The following is a 23,416-nucleotide window of genomic DNA, read 5'->3' as shown; positions in this document are numbered from 1 at the left end:
TTTTTTCCATGCTCTGATTGAGGGGAGGTTGCATTTTCCAGGGGATCAAAATGGCCTATGCACACCCATGTTTTTGAGCAGCTTCCCATCATGTGATATCTTCTGGATGTTGTTACAGTAGATTTCCCATCATCCAGGTCAATAGGCCCATGTAGACTCAGGATTATGAATTTTGGAGTCCACCACATCATAGTCCTAATGCATCTGTGGAAGTAGACTGAAATCTACAAAAGCTCATGCTACCAGCTTCTTTATTTCAGTTAGTCTCAAAGTCCTGTAAGATCCCTTTGCACATCTAGAGAAAGGCTACAGTTAAGAGTATTCTATGGTCCTGAGTGTAAACATATGAGGTTGCTGGTTCCTGGGTTTCTTCTTCCAGTTCTAGTTCAGAGATCCTGAAGTGAGGAGAGGGAACAGTTTGTGCTTGAGAATGAATGGTAACTCTGAAGAGTCCACTGACAGTGAGTCTGGGAATAAGATGATGCCCATCAAAGGGATCTCTGATTTGCTTGCTGTTCTCCTCCTCCATCTTCCATCACAGCATGAGGCAAAGATCCGTTCACTCACGGAGTACATGCAGAGCGTGGAGCTGAAGAAACGGAACCTGGAGGAGTCCTATGATGCTCTGAGTGAAGAACTGGCTAAATTACAGGCCCAAGGTATGTGTCCCTGATTATAGGCCCCCATCTGCATGGGCCAAATGATATGTCCTCTCCTCAGTTCCCACAGTGAGTATTCCTAATGTTGCAGGGCCAGTCCCTAGTTCTGGTGTGAACTATCTGGAGGATGTCTGGCCAGGTCAGCACTAAATCCACCATATACCCTCCCTTAAAATGGCGTTTGCTCTGGACCTTCCTAGAAGACCTGGAGCCCTCCGTTGTGACACCAAGTGGCTATTTAAAACGCACCCCACCAGCGGCACTGCAACCACTGGTGCAAGCCACTCATGCTGAGGTCAAAATGAGGCACCCAGCCATGTGATCCATGCTAGATGCCTTGTTCTGACCTGAGTGAGTGACTTGTGCCAGTGGTGGCAGTGCCAGGAGGACAAAGCACTACAATCTGTAGGACATTCAAAAAAAATATCAGGCATTACAAAATGAAAGCTAAAAACATTAACATAAATGTAAATGCATATTTCTTAGTCATTCTCAAAATGGAGGACATTTTGGAATTCCTCCTGGACAGAAGGCCAAAATGTAGGACATGTTCTGGAAAATGTAGGACATGTTCTGGAAAAGGAGGATGACTGGTCACCCTGTCTGAGTAGCTCCTGGGGTATTCTGGTCCATGCGGACCCAGCTTCGCTTATGCTACAGTTTTATCTCTGTTGTAGAACATGTCGGTAGAGTTGGTTGCAGAATGTCATGGCAATAACGTGACACTGCCAAAATTTCTTAAAACCTTTCATTCCTTTTCACCTTGTGCCACCGCTGCCACCAATGACACTCAAAGACGGGACTCTCTTAAGTGTCTCCTGCACTATAACTCTCTTTAGATGCCAGCACTCTGGGTTTCAAATTTCCCCCCAGCTTGGCGCCAACTATTATTTGACAGCCACACACCCACTATCTAATGTGCCCCAAACTTTTCTCAATGTTGATAGCGTTTTTAATGTGTTTCTGAAATCACTTCACACAGCAGCTTGTTGAAACAAAGTAATAAATTGATTTACAAGTCAGGCTAAATACATTATCTCTTTTAGTGGATGGTGTTCACAATGGATACGGTGTATAAATATTTTATTAGTTACACACTTTGACAGTTTCTTTAGCTTGTCTTTGTAATTGTTTCTTTATAGCTTTATATATGTTCCCTTGCAGACTAAGGCGCTAAAAAGACCGGCGATAAACACTGGCATCGGGGTGGAGTGGGGGCATGGCAGCCGCCCAACCCGACTTCGCCCCGATGCTGGCGTCATGCTGCCTGCTTGACTGCATGGCAGGTAGTGTCACACTATTTCTTTGGTGTAGTAGTTAGACATACTGCGCCAAAGAAACTCGGAAAAGCCACCGCCAGAGTGGTAAGTGCGGCTTTTTGCTGCTCTAAAAAGGAGTGGCATTTTGTAGAGCCGGCAAGGTGCTGGATTGGGCCCACGGTGTGCGGTTGCTGCAGACCTGATCCAGTACTGAAAGGGGTGGCATCAAGCCACCATTTCGGGGCCATCAGTTTTGCCACTAAGTTCTCACATAACCATTATTAAAATTTTGTATTTTATAATCCTCCTGGTTACCCGTGACTCCACTAATCACCAAACACTATGTCTCCCATAGGACACTAAAACAATTTAATTAAGGACACTCTTTGTCCCTTTCTTGGGTACCTAAAACCCTAACTGCCTTCACAGCAGCCTAACCTAGTTTCAATGGCTCTTCACCTCTCAGGCACAATAACGATCAACCCCTTTCAAACCTGCTCCTTCCTCTTATATACTCACTCCTGGGAGCATCCCCCACCGTTTCCTGGCTTAGCTCCCATTGGCTAGTGCCAAGGTTGTCCAGAGAGACTATTTGGAAACCTGATCCTAGTTAGGTCTGTTGTAGGCTTGTTTGCCCATATATAATCCTTATCACACTCCTTAAAAAAGAAAAGGAAAAAAAACACACCTACCTTGAGAGTTAAAAAATAAAAACTCCACCATCCACACTGCTCTTGAATAACTGCAGTCAAAGGAGGAAAAGGAAGAAGGATCGAGGAAAAGTTACATTTTGAGATTATAACTCTCAGAATCCTTCATTCACCATGGCCACTGACTGTTGGGGCTGAGGGATGCTGGGAGTTGTAGTCCAACCAACTAACTTTTCCAAGCTTTGAGTGAAGGGATGTTGCATTTCTCTGCCACCCCTGGGAACCAGCCTTTGGTTGTGCATATAGCTTGATGGAGGCATGATGCTCTTGCTGCAGGCTTCAGTTTCTGTGTCATCTCCCTGGGTAGCTGAAAAAATAGATTCATACGCTGGATGTTATCTGTAAGTTCCCAATTAATATTACTATAACTGAATGCATGTCAGCATTCATTAGGCTCTTGTTGATTTGGTGCCCTTCAGATGTTGTTGCTACAAATCCCATCTGGACAATAGCCAGGGGTTATGAGAGTTGTAGTCCAAAACATTGGAGAGCACAGGGTTACATACCACCTGTGTTAAAAATTTGCTTAGGAGGCCACATGATAAATCAAGATAAGGAGGATGAAATTTCAACTCAGGTATTCTAGACCTGGACTGAGATCTCTGTTGAACTTCAGCCTCCCCTCATGGATTCTTCTACGTCTCTCCCACAGAAACTGTGCATGAAGTGGGCAAGGAGCAGGACCTGATCCAAGATACGGATGAAGTCAAAGTAAGTAGGGAGTCCTTGATGTGCCTAATAATAATAATAATAATAATAATAATAATAATAATAATTTGTTTATTTATATACCGCTATTCCAAAGATCATAGCGGTGAACAGCAAGTAAGCTAATTAGCAAGTAAGCTAATTTGCCCCCAACAGTCTGGGTACTCATTTTAGCGACCTCGGAAGGATGGAAGCCTGAGTCTAGCTTGGGCCCTTTTGCTGGTCTTGAACTCGCATCCTTGTGGTTTTGAGTGAATGGCTTCAGTACAGGCATTTAACCACTGCGCCACCAGGGCTCTGTTTACCACTAGGGGAACCCTCCCATACATGAAGAAAGCATCTCCCTCTTGAACAAAAGTGGAGAACATGCAGTGGTCCTTCAGATGTTGGACTGCAAGTCCCATCAAACCTAGCAAGCATAGTCAGTAGTGAGGGATATATGGAGTGGTAGTCCAAACAATACCTGGGTGGCTACTACATCTTCCCCTCCTCTGCTCTTGAGCAATGGATTTGCCCCTAGGCAATTCTCAGCAGAAAGGAGCTAAGCTGATAAACAGTCTGGGGAAATGTCTTATCAGACTGCCATTCCAACCAGAAGTTCCAAATAGTCAAAGAACACCAAGAGAGTGTAGGGCTGCTAGATGTGTATATCCTAGGCAGGGCCAGCTCAAGATGTTTTCATGCATAAAATACCCCTCCAGCACAATTCCCTGTACACAAGCTACCAGACAAGTGGTGAATTTTACTTCAATGCTGGCTGCTTCACTGCTTGTAAGGACCAAAGGTGAGCTGAGGGGGTGCAGAACAGGCTGTGCAATATACATACTGCTTCCCCCCCCCCCCAAATATCTCCGCACCATTTCCAGCTTCACAGGATCTTCTACCTGAGGCAGCTGCCTTATTCTGCCTAATGATGAGGCCATCCCTACTCTTAGAAGAGTACCACAAAGTTAAACGAACAAATCAAATGGGAACTGAAGCAGAAGACAGAGCAGGAATATGCTGACTTTCTGAAGGAAATATAGTGCAGGTAGACAGTAATAAAGGTACTTGTGGAGAGTATTCAAGATATGCTGCCATTTGAGGAATCCTGGGGACTCTGTCTATGTTTCTGAATGATTTCATCCCTGTTACACAGAAGGCCCTTGAACTGCAACTGGAGAGTCATCGTGAGGCCCACCACAAGCAGCTGGCACGGCTGCGTGATGAGATCAACCAGAAGCAGAAGATCATCGATGAGCTCAAGGAGTGAGTCATCCTAAAGCTGATGGTAGTCCAAGTTGTCTCCCAAGAGTTGGATTGTGTGATTCACCAGGGGGCAGGGAAAGGAAGGGTCTCTCATGAAACCTGCTGTGCTGGGTTTGAGAGGAGGCTGGGCTTACTGACAACACCTTACTTGCTAAAGTTGTGGGATGCTGGTGTGGGCTGGAACTGGGGTCAGGCTTGAAGGATCTGGGCTTATGTGAAGATGAGGAGAAGCAGGATAAGAGGAGGAGGTAGAGGAAGAGAAAAGGCAGCAGCAGTAGTCAAAGTGCTTATTTGGAATGGGAACCAGGAACAAATATGGAACCAAAATAAGGCAAAAGCATTTCTTGGGTTACAGACAGTGTACTCTGGCACAGAGCAGCAGCACAGTGACCCATGCCAGGCCCAAGGTATTTGTGGCTTGAGGTGGACAAGAAGGTGCCTCTCCACCAGTCTGCATAAGAACCTGACCAGAGGGCCAGTTGAATCTTATTTCAGTACTGTGGATGGATAGCATCCCACATCATAGCAGAGTGCATCAGAGCCAGTTTAGAGCAGGGATAGGCTACCCCAGGCCTTGGGGCCAAATATATCCTCCCACCAACTTGGCTCTCTGGGGTTCTCCAAATGGACATACCCCCTTCCCCATGAAACCATGATTTGGTGATTTCCTAGCTGTTCTCCCCCATTCTAAAAGTTCAAAATGATCTCTCTGAAAATTTAATTGCTAACAGTAACAGTTTTAAGGCAAGGGATCTTAAAGCACTTTTGAGACTAATCGTGCAAAAGAAGTTGCAGCTTTTGTAGACCAGGTCTATTAAAGTTTATGCTATTTCTTTCATACAGTTAGTTTGAGAGGTACCACAAGATCCCTTTGTGTATTGATATTCCAGATTAACACATCTAGATTGATATTCCAAATTATGTCTCTGAGTTTTAAAATAAAATATGCTGGGTCCCATTCATCACTGGAATGTGTCACCCAAGAACCTTGACACAGAATGCAACCCTCAGGTTAAAAGAGGTTCCCCATTCTTGGTTTAGAGCAGCAGTGGGCCAAGTGCAAGCCATGGGTCACATGTGGCTCCTGGACCCCACTTCTGTGGCCCCTGAAGCCTCTACTAGTCCCTTAATCTTAACTCCCTCAATCCTCCCAAATTTTAAAAGTTTTTTTTTTTGCTATGATCCTCTGGTGAAAATCATCTAAAAATCATACCCAAAGCCCTCCCAAATATGTGCAAAACCAAGTTTAAATCAGTGTTTGATGAAGCGGGGGATGTAGACTTAATAGATCCAGGTTCTATTACTCACTGAGCCACAAAGCTCATGTGGTGACCCTGCTCCAGTTACTCAGCATGGCTGTTGTGAGGATAAAGCAAAGAGGCAGAGAGCCGTGTATGTCACCCTGAGATTGTTGGAGGAAGAGTGAAATATGAATATGACTGAAAAGCTAGAGTCACAGTTGTATCAAACTGCGTGCAGTATCTTGGGAAGGGGACTCTCAAGGACTATATAACGTACTAAGTTGCTTTTGCCTCCTCATCCAGAGTGCTTAACCTTGGCTTGCCATGTAGCTTTCACCCTGCGGGGTAAAGCTGATGAGGAAGCATGTTAATCAATAGGCATGACTGCTGACCCTCTCTGTTAGCATCTCTGCTTATTTCCATATTCTGTCCATGCCTAGCTTGAATCAGAAGTTGGAGCTTGAACTCGAGAAACTCCGTGCTGACTATGAAAAACTCAAGAGTGAGGAACAAGAGAAATCGCAGAAGCTTCAGGAGCTGACGTGAGAGAGACCCTCCCTCTTTCCCCTTTCCTTTTCCCATTCTTTTAGTGATCACAAGATAAACAGGAGGGTGGTTCTGAGAACAAGCTTCTCTAAAAAGACCAGGAAAGGGGAACATGTGGCCATCCAGAGGTTGTTGGATCTCTGCTTCCATGATCCCTCATCACTGGCTGTGCTGCTGAGAGTTGCAGTCCAACAACTTCTGTTTCAGGCTACATATTTCCTGTATTTGGTATAGACTAACTCTACCTAGTACCTAGTACAAAGAAGTGACTGTAGCTTAAGGGTAAAACAAATGTTTTTCATACAGAAGATTTTTGGTTCAGTTGCCAGCATCTTCAGTTTAAAAAAGCTAATGATGGGAGAGACCTTAACATTGGCTGCATCCACACTCCGCTCTGCTCTGGGCCTACAACAAACTCCAACTCCCAGAATTCCATAGCCTTGAGCCAGAAAAGAGTTAAAGCGCTGCCAAACTGGGTTATTCCTCCATTGTGGATGCAGCCATTGAAGTTGTGACTAGAAATGTCAGCTTGCATATCAAAGCTATGCAACTAAGTCAGAATCCCCTTTCTATTTCTCTTCCCCTGCAAAATTATGCTATCTAGCTTTTTCATCTTCCTGCTCCTGACACTATTACAGAGTAATTCCAAAATGTAGAGGTACAGAGCTGCCTCTTTTCCCCTGAGCACTGACATTCCAGCACTGAGAAACACCCAGTTTTAAGGAGCTGGCATAAATAATAATAATAATAAATAATAATAAAACTTTTATTTATATACCGCCCTTCCATTGATCAGGGCGGTGAACAACACAGTAAAAACAATACATACAATGAAACAGATTAAAAACAATATAAAAACCCCCGGTCAGCCGTCCGTCTTGCCGTCAGCGGAGAGAGGGAGGTCATCTAGGACTTCACTCGGGGAATGCAGTTTGAAATAGAAGGGTTTTTAAATCCCTTCTAAACTGGGCCAGGGAGGTGGCCGAGCGGAGTTCTGTGGGCAGCGTGTTCCAAAGGGTCGGGGCGACGATGGAGTATGTCCTCCTCATAGTAGAGGAGAGTTTGGCCCCAGGGACCCTAAGTAATTGCTGCCCAGAAGTTCTGAGGGTGCGGGGCGGAATGTATGGGGAGAGGCGGTCCTTCAGGTATCCTGGGCCCAAGCCAGGATACACAAGACCTTGTACTCCCAAATCACTGCACTTCATCTGTCCTTCACTCCTCCCCCTGCAGCAGCCTCTATTGGAAATTACTCAAGCACAGAATATGTCATATTCTTATTTATGCTCCTTTTCAGGCCCACATGGGGCTTCTACTCTGAGCAGAGTTCAAAAATATTCTAAAACTGTAGCCAGGGGGATGAGGCACTCAGATCCCGAGTCTTGGTGGGGAGGTGGTTAGGTAAGTTATAACCATCTAGTCATGCCTTGAGTCTTGCTCAGTTTTCTGCTTTTTCTCTATCCAGAAATCTGTCCACTCACAATTAAAGCCAGGGCTGGCCCAAGACATTTGGCTGCCTGAAGTGAAAAATAAGAGTGTTACCTCCTATTCCAAGTACAGGGCCCATTCACATTATAGAATTATACTGCTATGATTCCACTTTTACTGTTATAGTTCCATCCTATGAAATTCTGGGATTAGCAGTTGACAGAGAGGCACTTAGACTCTTTGAGTGTTGGACTAGGACACTGGGCAACCAGGGTTCAAATCCCAGCTCGGCCATGGAAACCCACTGGGTAACCTTGGGCAAGTCACACATTCTCACCCTCAGAGGATGACAATAGCAAACTTCCTTTGAAAACTTGCCAGGAATGGCCCATGATAGGTTCGCCTTAGGGTCACCATAAATTGGAAACTACCTGAAGGCAAACAAGAATCCTCTAGTGCCTCACAAAACTACAAACCCTAAGATTCCATAGCATGCAGCCATGTCTGTTAAAGTGGAATGACCACAGTGTTATAACTGTGCAGTGTGAAAGGACCCCTGGTGCTGATTATATCATGCCTTCCAACATTTCACAGATCAAAGCTGGGACACACGTGGCCCAGCAACATGACCGTGTGGTCAAGATGGCAGAAGTTATTAATGAAGAAGAATACACAAGCTAGGAGATGCTGCGGCTATATGCTTTTGCATGAGCCTACTGTGAAGGGAGAAGTTTATTTATTTATTTATGGTATTTATACCCTGCCCTTCAGCCCTAAAGGCTCTCAGAGCAGCTTACAATTATTATTATTTTTAAATAGATGGTTCCCTACCCTCAGGCTTACAATCTAAAAAGATACAACACAAAAGGAGAAGGGATGGTGGTGGGGAATGGGATCAGGTCCAGCAGGTCTCCCTCTGAGGCCTGGACCAAGGCAGATGGACTGGAGGGAGGGCTCTTCTTCTTAATCAAGGCCTGGTGCAATGGAGCTGGGCCTGCATCTCTCCCTCCATGGCCAGATGGCACCAGATGGACTGGAGGGAGGGCTCTTCTTCTTAATCTAGGCCTGGCCCAATGGAGCTGAGCCTACATCTCTCCCTCCATGGCCGGAAGGTACCAGATGGACTGGAGGGAGGGCTCTTCTTCTTAATCAAGGCCTGGTGCAATGGAGCTGGGCCTGCATCTCTCCTTCCATGGCTGGATGGCACCAAATGGGCTGAATGGAGGTTGTGCCCCCTTTCCCCCACTGCTGGAATTAACTGGGTGAAAATGAGACAACAGAAGATTAATTGCCAAAGTAGGACAGTTGGAGGGTATTATTATTATTAACCTTTATTTATAAAGCACTGTAAATTTACTCAGTGCTGTAATGCAAACACAGCTACTGGCAATTGAATACTGATAATACTTTCATGCCTGAGGGCAGCAGTAGCGTTTAGGGACTGCAGGATAGCCCATCTGGCATATACAAGTGTTAGGAGGAGTCAAAGAGAACAAAAGGGGGTCTGCTCCCTTCCATATGTGCAGTCTGCAGTGCTTGCCCCACAGCTGCCTTAATTAAAACTCTTTAATTCTCCACCCCATTCATTTTCTCCATCCACTAATTTGTGTAAGATCTTGCAAGAGATTTTGGATCAAAGGGATCCCCTGCCCCCAGTTCTGACAGTCTGTTACCCTGGCTATGCTGGAATCTAGTGTCTGACAGATTGGCAGCATCTACTTAACCTGTTAGTTACACTTCAAGGACTTTGACTGAAATGCTATAAAAAGGCTCCCCACCACCACAAACATGCTCTTGACCTGCCTCTTGTCTGCGTTTTACAGATTTCTGTACGAGCGACATGAGCAGTCCAAGCAGGACCTCAAAGGGCTGGAGGAGACTGTGGTAAGTAGCAAAAGAAGATGTAAAAGAAAGAAGAGGGAGATCAAAGCCCAGAGTTGTTTCACTTCAGCCCTGCCTTCTTCTTTTCTGTGCCACTCCAGGCCCGTGAACTCCAGACCCTCCACAACCTTCGCAAGCTGTTCGTTCAAGACGTCACGACTCGAGTTAAGAAAGTAAGTAGTGCTTCCTACACTCCAGCATTTAGGTAGTACATCCTGCCTGAACATTGTGCCTTCTACCTGTGTCAGACTGTGGCTTTTGTCATCTCCAGCCAATGTGGTCAGGTCAGCTGGAGGTGAGGGGACTTGTAATCCAGCACAACCAGAGGGCCCTGAGTTGGATGATGTTGCTGTAGTGTTTTAGACCCCACTCCATGCTGCTTCAGAGATCTTGCAGTGTTCCAAAAACCACTCTGCACTATCTCATTATAAGAATAATAACAAAAGAATAATACTTCTAGCCTGCTATCAGAGTTCTTTATGGCAGGCTAGAAGTATTATTCTTTTGTTGTGGACTGAAGGAGAAAATGAGCTAACACTACAAGAAGGTGGCTGAACATATTCATTGATGGGGGAGGTGAGATTTGATCTGGGGCTTTCCTGCTTTCCTTCACTGTGTTTATTAGCTTCTGCTCTATACTAGCTGTTCCCCTCTGAACTCTCTGAAATCCACAGTCCCAATATTATGGCCTGCTTCCTTGCCAGGAACACATTCTAAAGTACTCTGTTATGCCACGGAACTGTCCACAGTTCATATGCCAGCCTGACATGCAACCTCATAGCTATTTGGGATCCAGGCTGAACAAGGAAGCCTCTTACAAGCCTGGTTGGTTCTTTCAGTGCTGACCAGTGAAATCAGGGCCTTTAGTTTCACTCACCAGTCTAACTTCTTTCATCACTCTAGAGAGGCACATATCCACTCTCTGCTTCCTTTTCAGAGCGCGGAGCTGGAACCCGAGGATAGTGGGGGGGCTCATTCCCAGAAACAGAAGATTTCCTTTCTTGAGAACAACCTGGAACAACTTACAAAAGTTCACAAACAGGTGAGTGGAGGGATGGGAACCAGAGGATCACATTGGGGGATGGCAGTGGGTGGGGGGTATATGAGTTGGGTAAAGTAGCTGGTGAGTTCAGCCTTACCCTACAGATATTTGCTGGAAATTCCAGTCTGGATGCTCTACCAGTTTTTGCCACCCACCCAAGACCAGCCTGGCATGGACACAGCATGGGCATGTCCTATACCATTTCAGGGTGACTCACATTCTCATCTTTGCTGAATATATTGCCCAGGCCTGACCCTGTAGCTATTCCCTTCCCATTGTTTACATAGGCTCTTTCCTGCTACCCTTCCATCAAAATGGTGTTACCTCAGCCAACAGAAGTTACAGATTTCAGATCCAATGCTTCTTCCAGTTCATCACTAGTTTGTACTGATCTGTTTGCCGTTTCTGCCCATCTGCAATGTTGTGCCAGTATGCTAACAAATATTTGCTAAGCAGTCCCTCTGGAATGATGGTGCTTCAGCAGAGAAGATGTTTTGGTTTGAGTGAGAAAGGCTTTGTACCATTTCTGTGAGGCTCCACTGATCACCTTGGTTTGTGTTGATGGTACTGATGCTGTTATGTGAACTTTGCAATTGTTCTGCTCTGCTCCTAAACTGAGAATTGTCTGCCCCTGTTTTGATCTGTTCTTTGCACAGTGTGCATTTCCTTTCTGCTCACCTTCTTTTCTGCTCTGGGCAGATTCAGCTGACAGTGCCAAAATTGGTTTGCATGTGTGATCCTGTGGGATTTTGCAGCTATGTTGGAAGGAGTAGGTGCGGCATTCTCCAGATAATCAAATGATGATGAGTGACAGCTTAAAGAGGAGAGAAGAGAAAGTGGATGTCAATCAAGATGAAGTGTGTGTGTGTGTGACAATAATGCCTCTTTTACCATTGGGGTGGTGCTTGTTAATTGCACACCAGTCCAGACAAAAATGGCCAAGCTGGAAGGGATGTTGTGTAGGTGGAGGGGTGACTAAGTCTCAAAATGGATGCTGACTTGAACATTTGCTGCATCCATTGCACGCACTGCTGCCTTTTTTCTCACCGCAAGCTTTCTCCAATAGGTTGGCTTGCCCATGTTTCATGCTGAAAAGTTCTCCTTCCACTTATCCCTGCTGTAAATTCAGCTCCCCCAGGATTCTTTCTGCTTAGCATGCTGTGGGCGAGTGAGTGAAGAATGTCCTGCCTCAGAGCTTAACCCCATCAAAGAGAGTTTTCTTGCTTTCATCAGAAGGAGGGAAGGAAGGAAGGAAGGAAGGAAGGAAGGAAGGAAGGAGTAATGTCCTCATACAGCCATCAGTTTTATTTTATGGTGTAACATGTCCCTCTCTGGGGCTTCAGAGTGGGGTTTGGCTGGGGACTCTACCAGTATGCTCAGTTGCTGTCTGTGTCCCCCTTTTCCCATTGCTGCTGCATCCTAGTTGGATCGCTGGGTCTCCAAGGTACCGTACAGCCTCTCCCACATATTCACCTGCCTGCTGGGCTGGTCAGGAAATGTTTGCACTTGGTGACCAAATTGGGAGCACAGAGGGGGTTTTTTTGGTGGGGAGGGAGATGGGTCAGATGTCTTATTTCCTTCTCAGCATTCCACTGCCATGGCAACCCTATCCATGATTGATTCCTGTGGTGTCCTCCAATGTTAAGCCCCACTTTGCTACCAAGGCAACTCCAGCTATTGTGGCCTGCACGGCTGACACAAAGACCACGTCCTTAGCCAGTTCATGTGTGTCTGTGTGTGGCTTCTATGGCATCTGGTAATTCTGCTGCCATGACAGCTTGGACCACGTTTGGCCTGCACAGGAGCAGCAGCTGCCCGAAGGGATTTAAACTGTTCAATAAAGGCAAGCTGCTCCTTGCTAAATTCTCAACAGTATTTCTCTCTCCCCTATTTCAGGACTTAGGTTGAGGCTGGATTGGATATAGCTAGTCTTGGACTCTGGGTAATCTCAAAGATGGAGTTCCTATAGATATCTGTAGAGACATCATTCATCCATCCTAAACCCATTGTATGTATCAGCTGATACATGTCCCCTGGCCTGCAGTGTCACTCCCTGGATGTGGGAGCCATATGTTATCATCACAAACATTTTTCCCCCTCCCTTGGAGGCTGTGCTGTTCAGTGACTTCCCTGCTAATTTCTGTGGTACTGGTGGCTGCCCCTTTGCTGCTTGTCCACCTTGTGCCATTCTGCTTTCTCCTTTGCATGTCACAGCTCACCCACCTGAGCTTTTGTATATGATTGAAGATTAGGGATTGCTTTGGCTTGGAGAAGGGAGATTTTTCAATTTTTGCTTCCTCAGTTTGCTCTCCATAGTACTCCTAAGCATGGTGCATGGCTTGGATCTATGGTACTTGGGCAAAGATTGGGGCCCACCAGCTCAGAGGAAGGAAAAAAGGAAGGAAGGATGAATTATACTTGGAATGGGGAGAAGTTTGTCAACAGAACCCAGGGTAAATACAGGATAAAGTTCCTGTGCCTTCAGTACAGGGGTGGAGAACACATGGTAGCTTTTCAGTACTGGTGAGCATAGCCAATGCTGAATGGTGATGAGCATTGCAGTCCAGTGACATCTGGAGTGTTACCACATGTTCCCCCATCCCTCTTGAATAGGAAGGAGTGGAGTAGATGAAAGGGCTTCCACCCTCTTCTTCCATTAATCATCCTCCTATAGTGGAAGCAAACAACGTTTAATCAAAATCTACTTCTGTACAACAACTTATATGCCTGAGGGCTCTACTACTTCTTCAGTCGGCCAATTTCAGGGCTAACGCCACTGTGTTTCTTTGTAAACAAGGTATTCAAACGCATAATGTAAAGTCGAAGGCTTTCATGGCCGGCATCCATAGTTTTTTGTGGGTTTTTCGGGCTATGCGGCCATGTTCTAGCAGTTTCTTTCTGACATTTCACCATCATCTGTGCTTCTGCCAGCCACAGATGCTGGCGAAACGTCAGAAAGAAACTCTGCTAGAACATGGCCACATAGCCCGAAAAACCCACAAAAAACTATCAGAGACATAAGTTTAAGCATCCTGACTGCCAAGGAGCATTGATTCCAAGGGGCACTGATGCCTCTGCCTCAAGGTCAGGAGCAAGTACTGTCATTCTTGAGGAACACATGGTGTGAGAGGACAGGAACTAGTTCAGCTGCTCCTTTCTGGAGAAAAAAGTGGAATGATGCTAAGGCAAGAATGGGAAACCCTGGGCCTTCAGGTGTTACTGGACTGCAACTCTGATAATACGTATCCTTCCAGAGGAAGGTGAAGTTCTTTTTGTTCCAGCAAGCTTTTGAGGACTGATTGCTCAGGGGGAAAGGGCCTTTCAAAATGCATTGTTTATTTGTTGTTTACTTTCAATGGACATGCTTTTAATTTCATAGATAGTTTAATTGCGTTTTTAAATTTTATATCTGTAGCTATTTAACCTTTGTAAACCACTTTGAGTCCAAGACTGGGAAAAGGGTGGGAAATGAATGCATGAATGCACTTCACCACTGGATATTCTAGCTAGGGCTCCAGGGAATTTCAGCCCAAAAACATCTGGATAGGCAGTGTTGTCCTCTCCAACTCCCACTCCAGGCCAGCCTTCTGTCACCTAGTTATTTCCAGATAATTGATCTACAACCTCCATCGTTGACAGCCAACATGGCCAACATTGGAAGTGATGGGAACTGTAGTTCAACATGTCTGGAGGACACTGAGTGGAGGAAGGTTCCTTTAAGGCAGAGGTTCTCAACCTCTGGTTCTCCAGACGATTTGGACTTCAGCTCCTAGGATCTGTCCTCATTATCCATGTCAATAGAGGCAACAGGGAGCTGAAGTACAAAACAGTGGAAGAATCAGAGGCGAATAGCCCCTGCTTTAAGATGTGAAGGTTCTGGGTTAGGAAGAACAGAAGTGGTATCTGTTGTTTTTCTAGGGCAGTGGGAAGAAAGCAGAATGCCACTAAGCTGAGGGATGAGAAGTGTAGGAAAGTACGTATGGGACTTAGACCAAGCGCAAGTGTTTTAGATCTGCATCTCCTCTTCTTTACCTCTCTGTCTTCCCTTCTCTCTCTTTCCTGCCGACCTGCGTCCCAGCTGGTTCGTGACAATGCAGATTTGCGTTGTGAGCTTCCTAAACTGGAGAAACGTCTTCGGGCTACGGCTGAGAGAGTTAAGGCCCTGGAGGGTGCACTGAAGGAGGCAAAAGAAGGTGCAATGAAAGACAAGCGCCGTTACCAGCAGGAAGTAGACCGCATCAAGGAGGCGGTGCGCTACAAGAATAGCATGAAGCGCAACCACTCTGCACAGATCGGTAAGCAAGCAGGTTGAAAGAGGACACCATTAGTTGCCAGTGGATTACCAGGGCAATCTTAGGCATGTTCAGTGGGACTTACTCCCTAATATAGGTGAGGGGAACATTTGGACTCCAGCTCCCAGAAACCCCAGCAAGCCTGATTATGGCATGGTAGTGATTATGGGAATTGTCATTCAAAAACATTGGTAGGACCAAAGATTCTGCAGGCTGCTCCAGTAAGTATGTTTAGGATTACAGCCTCAGTCAGTTTTACCCTTTTCTCTCCGCCTGTTTCTTTATCTAGTAAGAGTTCTAAGGATGCTCAGATATTTTTTCCATTATTTGTTCCATGTGCATTTGGAAGTATAGTTATGTGTAGATATTGGTGAGCCTTTAGACACGGCATTGTTTTCTCTACTTTCAAAAAAATGCTGTGTGGAGACAGCCCAAATTCTCTAAGTCCAAAATGTTTATTACCGGTAATTCATCAAAAAGGGAGGGACATTAAAGAGCTGTCTATATAAAATATGTTTACAGAATCATTACAGACATCATTCTGTTAAGGCACAGTCCACATCTGTGAAAGCAGATCGAATATACTAGACACCCATTAACACAAGCACATGTAGTCCGATAAATAAATCTACTCTGTCTTTTTGCCAGGAGCTGAAGACATTTTTACTTAGGCATAGGCTTTTTGTGGATGAATTTTACTTATGTAGTGTGGTATGCAGTTTTAATTTTTAAATTATTCTAACTTTTTAAATGTTTGAATTATGCTGTTTTTTTACCGTATAGTGTCGGGTAACTATAATTAACTTTTGTATTTAATGTTTTAGCTTTATCCTTTTAAATTGTTGTAAGCCATCTTGAATACCACTTTGGGAGAAAGAAGGGCTATAAATCCCACAAACAAACAAACAAACAATCATATTTAGAATCTCATTGGTTATCATTAAATTTAAAAAAATACCACAATCAACCATTTATATACCACACTTTTCATCCTCACAGTTTGCATATGTTGTGAATATTCGTGGACATAATTTAGGGACCCATACAGAGAAGAAGCAGGTCAAATTCCATGCTGTTTGTGTGTTTCAGTATCTATTCTCCTGTGACATAAAACAGTCCACTACAGTAGCATCTACCTCCTTTTTGGTAGTTCTCTTTTGTGAACAGTTCTTTCCTGCATCTGGTGCTCCAGGAAAAGGTGTTGCGTTGTGTGACATCAGCCCAACTCCACCCACCAGGCAAATATTTTTATCCCAGTGCTTTTGAGAGCAGAATCCCACTTGCTAGGATGTTCACCCTATAGAGATTTGGCTGGACAGTTCTGTGAGCTTGTTTTGAGAAAGCTGTTAGCTGTGTATATGCATGATTTATATGGCTGTTCTACTGAAATGTGGGTATTTTAGTCTTACAAGTTTGCTGCCACAGGAATCTTTGGTTCAGTGCAGGACTGGATCCCCCTGATGATTTGGAGTGTTATTCCCCTAATTCCTCACCATTAGCCATGTAGTTTGAGTCGTTTGGAAGCTGAAGTCCAAAACATTGGGAGCTCTTGGACTAAGTAGATTCCTAATACGTTTAGAATTCATAAATGCATGGATATATTTTATTACATGTGTGAATTACATCCCTTTGCAGCCAAGCCAGTGCGACCAGGGCACTACCCTGCTTCATCCCCCACCAACCCCTATGGTGTCCGCAACTCTGACTGCATCAGCTACACTAACAGCCTCTTCCAGAACTATCAGAACGTCTACCTGCAGAATTCTGGCAGCACTGTGCAAGATAGCTAGTGAGTATTTTTCACTGACCATTACATTCAGATGTGCAAATGAGTACTTTTGGTTCCTTAAGTCATTCTGTGACTTATTCAAGGCCTTCTTGTTGGGTCTGCCTACTTCAGTTCCTAGGTCTATTTTTTGAGGAAAGAGGTAGTTGTTGGAAAGTCTGAAGCATTCTCTTCCACAAATCGATGTACCACCTCTTCCCTAATTTTATACAAAGTACTGAGCTGAACTGTCCACTGCTTACATTAGTCAAATCAGAAGCTCTGGCTCACCACTAACAGCAGCATACAAGATTGACCAAGCAGAGAGGTTTTTCTGTAGATCCAGACTGTGAAAGTTTAAAAGAACTTTAATGAATAGGAAAATGTATGGGGTACTTCTTATTACTGTGTGTGGAAGCAAGTTATGCTGCCTGACAGATATTTGTGGATTTTTCAGAAATGTGTAAATTAGCACTTTCCTAGTCAACCTACTTTTTAAAAAATTGCCTAAGATATATTCAAATTGTGATCTGGGGAGATGAACTCTTTGCAAGTTTACTGCAACATGTACAGATCAAATTGGGAATTTTCCCCCCTTCATTAGGACATAAAAACATGGCTATGGTAATTGCCTTTCAGTCAGAGGTACAAGATTCAGGAGGAAGAATCAGGCACAGATCTGGCTAGTTTGTGAAGCAAACAGTCTTATCAGTGCTGATGATTTTATGAAGAGATGTGTACTTGTACCTGTGAGTTTTCCCTTTTCCATGTGTTTTCCATGCTACAAGCCATCCACAGAAATGTTATGATGACTCACACTATGAGCACATGATTTCATTAGATTTCGTGTTTTCTCTCAGTCACCCTTTTCAACTTGTGGTTGACACATAAGTCATTTCTCCCCAAGCTTCTTGTGAAACATAACTTCGGGGTCCTGTAATCAGCTGTAGTGGCTGTAGGAGATTCCCCTTCCCTGAAACTGCTTTTGCTGTAGGGTCCTTATACAAGCAAAGTGAATCCACAATGGTATATCTGAGACTGTGGGGTTCTCCTAGCATACCCAGAAGGTACAGACCTGCAGGTCACCATTCAGCCTTCACATCTCACTTTCTCTTTCTTTCTTTCTTTCTTTCTTTTTTTTTCCTCCTCTGCCCACCTAGCTTTACCAATGCCTCATCTAGCAGTGGAAGCAGCTCCTCCAGTGCCCCACTGGCCTCTTATCGGAAGCTCAATGTGGATAATGGTAAGGATTGATACATGTACAGCCAGGCTGAGGAACCCATGAGTCTCCAGGTATTGTTGAATCTCTACTCCCAGGAAGCCTGGCTGTTCCCATGAAAATGGTTATGATGAGGACAGGTGTCCAACATCATCCAAAGGATTTCCTTATCTCTGACAGAGGGTCAGGGGAAGCAGGGTAGTTCAGGAAGGTATATACCAGGGTAGGCAGCCATAGCCATTCCCCCAGTTCTTTTGGATTCCAGCTCCTATCAGCCCTATCCAGCATAACCAATGGTGAGGGGCTATGAGAGTTGCAGTCCAACACACCTTAGAGGGCCACATACACTTGCCTGTAGTTCCCATACAAGAACAAGAACCTCTTGTTCTTATTTCTATTATAGTAAGAATTTAACCAAATGTCAAGGGATTTTTCCTAATTTATGACAATAATCCCCCATTCTACCCTCAATCCTGTTTTTCCCTCTCATTGTAGTGATTCGAGTGACAGGTATGCCATTCCACCTTGCAAAAAAGCCAGAGGTAGGAAAAAAGAGAAACTGAGGGCTACCTGAGCTCACACTAGTATAAACTCTATAATTACTGTGGCCTGTCCAGAACTTGTTGGATCCTCTACTATTTGGCAATGCCTGTGGTTAGCGCTGATAGGAGTTATAGTCCAAACATTTGTAGGTTGTATCTTGCCCACCCCTGTTTCATGGGGATGCTCATGCTACAGGACATGAGCCCTCTAGGTGTTGTTTGATTGCAATTCCCAGGTCACCATGTTCCTCACCATGCATTATGCTGGCTGATGCTGAAGGAACAGGCAGTCAAACGACATCTAGAGAGGCACATCTTCCCATCCACTGCTGTGGGGAGAATGCTACGAGGCTGTACCTAACACACCCCATTTCCATAGCAGGAGTATTAACAAATGAATAATAACTTGGGTTTTTGATGCTGCTGTTTTGATCTTCCCCCATGTTTTTTGCCTGGACTGATGCACAGGAAATGCCACAGACATCAACGACAACAGGTGAGAACCCACAAAGAGGGGCTCTTCAGAGGGAGACATGGCCTAAAATAGTTCCCCCAACCATTCAGGATTATTTGGTCCTGAGAGAGACTAGCTGTCCACTTGTGTGCACAGAGATGGCTGGAGAACCATTTAGCATTTAAGTGGGAAAGCCTCAGCTGCCAGGTATTTAACTTTCCCTGTCCTGTAGAAGTGACCTGCCCTGCGGTGTTGAAGCTGAGGACCAAGCCAAGCTCTTCCCCCTTCACCAGGAGACTGCAGCCAGCTAATAGCAACAACGCCACAAATTGCCCAGGAAGCCGCAATACACCATCAGGTACATCCCCATCTCTGCTCTTGACCTGAGTTGGCCACCAATGTTAGGAATTTATCATAGCCTCTTCTAGGAATTTACTGGGCTTCTCTTTCATTTCTCTCTTCCTTTCTCACAACACCCTACAATTAAAAAAAAGTTTTAATTCACATTTCAGTATATCCATATCTATCAATAGTGCATAGGATCATAGAAAGGGGTGTTTGTAATCTGTGATAAAGAAGGCTCCTGCATGGCGCTCTCTCTCTCTGTGTTTGTTATTCCTTGAAATTCACCCATTTGCTCTGTCCATAAGCTGCCCCTGTTCTGTGAGTGTACCAACTGCAGAACTGCATCTCTTAACATGTACAAAGAAAATGATAGTTTACTAGGTGCAAGAATCCAGCATCCTAATAATGTTAGTGTTCATTAGGGTGGACAAGTGCAGCCTGTTATGTATAACCCCCAGCCCCATTTTATGGCTATTGGAGGCCCTCAGGCATCTCTTAAATGTTCAGGCCTCCCCCCAAAAAATTGGTCATTTTTTCAGCCCCAAACTCTTACCCCACCTCCCACCCCCATAAAACAGTGTAATTTTGCTCCCAACACTGGCTACCAACCCTCTAGCAAAAAACTGACAGAAAATCATAAAATTTCTGGCTTTGGTGTGGTTCCGAAGTAGTGATCTAGCCTGCCAAGGCGTTTGTTATTGTTGTTGTTGTTTTGGAGGGAGGGTTAATGTTCCTTGCCCCCATTACAGTTGCCTGTCCCTGATCTAAGATGACAGTGTGCACAGCAGTGCAACATCCAGGAATGTGCAAATTGTTCCCCAGAGAAGAAGGTAGATTTATGGACATTTTAAACTACAACTTCCATAAATCCTGACCATTATCCATGTGGGGTTGATGAGAATGGTACACCAAAATATCTGGAGGGAAAATGGTCCTCTCGCCCCATACTAAATGAATATTTGGGTCTGATTGAATAGTCCAGATCTTATCATCTGAAAGAAATGCTGGCAGATGGAATTGCTAAATGAAGATATGTGGGCCAGGGTTCAGCTCCATGCTGAAAACCTCATCGTCTGGCTCCTTAAGCTCATTCCTATCTTCTCTCTTCCCCCTCCTTTTCTTCTTTTTTCTCTTTTCTTAGTTTCTAATTGGGACGGAAGCCTCAACTCTGCATGCTGCAGCCTGGCTTTCCATGACTTCTGCTACAAATGGGCCCTGTTTGTGTGTCCTGCTCTCTCCGTGTCCTGTATATTTATCCAGCTTATCCAGCTGCTGCTTCACTTTCTCACTTTTTCTCTGTCCTACTCACTTAGTGGTATACTCACTTATATCCTTGGGCCCCCTGCTCCTTAGTCCAGGAGGCAGTTGCCCTCTCCTCTCTTTTCCTGCCTCAGTTGCCTTAAGGGACTGGTTGCCACTGAAGAACCGAGATGTAGAAGCACCCTCCTGGGGGAACAGGTGCCTGCCTAAGAGAAGGGACTCAAGGCATTTCCCTTGTATCACATTGACCCTAGCCTAATGGAAATCTCCCTCCCCATGTCAGATAGGCCTTACTGTACCCTATAGGAATTGGGCATTGCCAGGTTACTGGCTAGGTAGGTAGGCTGGGACAGCTCACCTGTTATTGGCTAACTCTGCAAAAATGTGTGCAGCATCCATCACTCAGCCCTTGTCTTTACAAAGGGTTCCTCAAAGGGCATAAAACATGGAAAAACAGCTTCACATTTTTGAGCCTGCCATGGTGCTTGAGCCTCAACTGTCTTTGGACTTGAATTTCCAGTTTTACCTGGTTATATCTAACAGGTGAAGTTCACTGTGACAGTTCAGGAACAGCTAAGAAACCAATCTGAGCATGCAGAAGTGACTTCCTTCTTGCTTGCTTTCAAAGCTTGGGTAGTCATCTCCTCCAGCTGGCATGATGGTTTTAGGGACTACATATCTTTTCTGAAGTTGATCACTTACTCATTCTCAGTGGAAATGAAATAGGAAATTACAAAATAATGGGGGCCATAAGGGGTAGAGAAGAGGGGTGGCTTTTGTATGAGCCACCAACTAGGCAAGAGGAACACGCAGGCAGTTCCATTTTATTCTATGAAGTTGAGAACAAGGTAATTTGGGTTGGAGGAGGAAGATTAGAGTTTGCAGAGCACACTGGCAGAAATGTGGTTACCAGTTCTCTAACACTGTCCTGAACAACTGCAACTGATGCACATCCTGGAGGGCAGGCTAGGGTCTAATGATACTGCAAAGTGAGATTTTTTTAAAAAAAATTGAGGCTGCTATCAACATATTTTTGGTTGTTCCCTTTTTGTGTCTCTTGATAGCTGGCTCAGTGGCCTTTAGTCTGTGTTTCCATATCTATTCTTAAAGGGAACAGTGAGTCCACTGCACATCTTCAATTAATGTCACTATTTCTGAATCACACTGAGCAGACTGAGTTGTGGGGGAATGGGGAATGGCAGACTTTGGGGAGAGGATAGGAGGAGGTTGCAGGTCTGCTTACTGTCAGATTCCTTAATAGCAGCAGCCCTGTTTGACCTTCTTGCTGGACTGCTGACATCCCGTCACTTTACCTCTGTCTGCTCAAATCACACCAAACGTTGCATGTTAAAATATTTAAAAGTTTATTTAAATAAATAAATAAACAAATATGTTAAAAAAAACATTTTGTCTGTAGTTGTGTGTCAATTAAAATCATGCAGTAGAATGGATAAACAGCAAGAACAAGTAAATAATCTGAAATGTGTAAAAATATTAATTCACTAGGAGGTAAGGCTTTAGTATCGCAGAAAGAAAAAAAACATGCCTGGAAAATAGAATAGCATCTTCAGCTGAACCAATGTAGGTTGTAAAAACATTCAGATTTTTGAGTTTCACATAACTCTTGTTATGCTTGATGAAAAGAATGAAGATTTCAGTATTAAAAGAACAAGAAGCATGGCACTGAGTCAGTAGTGCTTGAAAAACATTAACACCACGTTATCCACATATTAAAATCCTGTATTATTGGCAGCAAGCAATTTTCGCCTCTAGGTTGCCAACAAAGGGCTGAAGGAGCTGAAGGTACATACCTTACAGAGTATTCCATGTCTGCAAGAAAGCTGTTACAAGGGATTGTAATTTCCAAATGACTCCCCTTTGACTGTTTAATGCAGAAGCCCAATTTGTGTCACAATTTTTATTTCTGTTTTTTGGCATCCCTACTAGTTAAAATCAACACTTGTCTATTATCTTATCCATACAGGCTGTGTTTCAAACATTGTGTGTAGTGAAACTAAGCCCACTCTTTAATGCTACAGCTCTCTTTAAGCTTTGTGTGTAATACCTCATTCATGACTGCACATGTGTATTTTACAAAAGTGTACTTTACAAAAGTGTACTTTGTTGACAGGCAATGAGAATGTTAAATATTAATTTGATTGTGTGATAAGATACACACCTGCCTTGGGCCACTTTTGTTTGCTAGTCAAAGCTTTCCATGATCCGCCTTTTCAGGACAAATCCACATCTTTCAAAGTTGTCTATCATCTTGATGGCACGTCAGATTCAGAATAAATCAACACCATTTATTCCTAGATTGTATCTCAAGTGTTTGATGTAGTTTCCAAGTCAAACTTATTCACAATGAACCCATAATAAATTTTATTTTAGGGAAGGAACGTGCCTCATTAAACTTCCACTTGTCATATCAGGAGACTGGGGAGGGCCCATGGTTAAATGGTAGAGCACATGTTTTCCATGCCCAAAATCCCAGATGCAATCCTTATTATCTTCAGCTAGGAGGACCAAGTAGGGAGATGTGAAAGGTCTGACACTTCTTGAAAGCTCCTGCATATCAGAGTCAATGTTAGACAGGCACCCCCACACAGCCAGATCATGATATTTTCTTATCTGAGGCAAGAGCAGAAAAGGCCTCCACTCCAATGATGATGATGATGATGATGATGGTAATCAAGGCCAAGATTCATAACAAGATTCATTTTCTTATATAAGACAAAAAATCACATACCTCCACCCATTCCTGACAATCGAAAATATGGCGATAACAAAGTAAATGACAATTTCATGACCCCAAATCTG

The 23,416-nt window shown here is 44.3% G+C and overlaps 1 protein-coding gene across 2 annotated transcripts in view; it reads left to right on the top strand.

The window, feature by feature from the left end:
• LOC149322725 (kinesin heavy chain) overlaps positions 1-20,595 on the top strand; it is a 73,017-nt gene extending 52,422 nt beyond the window's left edge. Inside the window, exons 17-30 of one of the 2 annotated variants that reach the window (XM_089482193.1) lie at positions 542-659; positions 3,281-3,339; positions 4,475-4,584; positions 6,266-6,367; positions 9,620-9,680; positions 9,779-9,850; positions 10,615-10,719; positions 12,143-12,163; positions 14,798-15,014; positions 16,647-16,800; positions 17,937-18,019; positions 19,006-19,033; positions 19,224-19,349; positions 20,478-20,595. In XM_089482193.1, the coding sequence (XP_089338319.1) occupies positions 542-659; positions 3,281-3,339; positions 4,475-4,584; positions 6,266-6,367; positions 9,620-9,680; positions 9,779-9,850; positions 10,615-10,719; positions 12,143-12,163; positions 14,798-15,014; positions 16,647-16,800; positions 17,937-18,019; positions 19,006-19,033; positions 19,224-19,302 (1,209 nt within the window). In that variant the 3' untranslated portion in view covers positions 19,303-19,349; positions 20,478-20,595. The remainder of the gene's footprint in view (positions 1-541; positions 660-3,280; positions 3,340-4,474; positions 4,585-6,265; positions 6,368-9,619; positions 9,681-9,778; positions 9,851-10,614; positions 10,720-12,142; positions 12,164-14,797; positions 15,015-16,646; positions 16,801-17,936; positions 18,020-19,005; positions 19,034-19,223; positions 19,350-20,477) is intronic. The other variant, XM_089482200.1, reaches the window with a different exon arrangement.
• Positions 20,596-23,416: the final 2,821 nt, after the last annotated feature.

The sequence above is a fragment of the Sceloporus occidentalis genome, unplaced genomic scaffold (genome assembly GCF_023333645.1).
Source record: "Sceloporus occidentalis isolate IW3139 unplaced genomic scaffold, rSceOcc1.0.p SCAF_1, whole genome shotgun sequence".
Lineage (NCBI taxonomy): Eukaryota > Metazoa > Chordata > Lepidosauria > Squamata > Phrynosomatidae > Sceloporus > Sceloporus occidentalis.
This window is presented reverse-complemented; position numbering and strand designations above follow the sequence as displayed.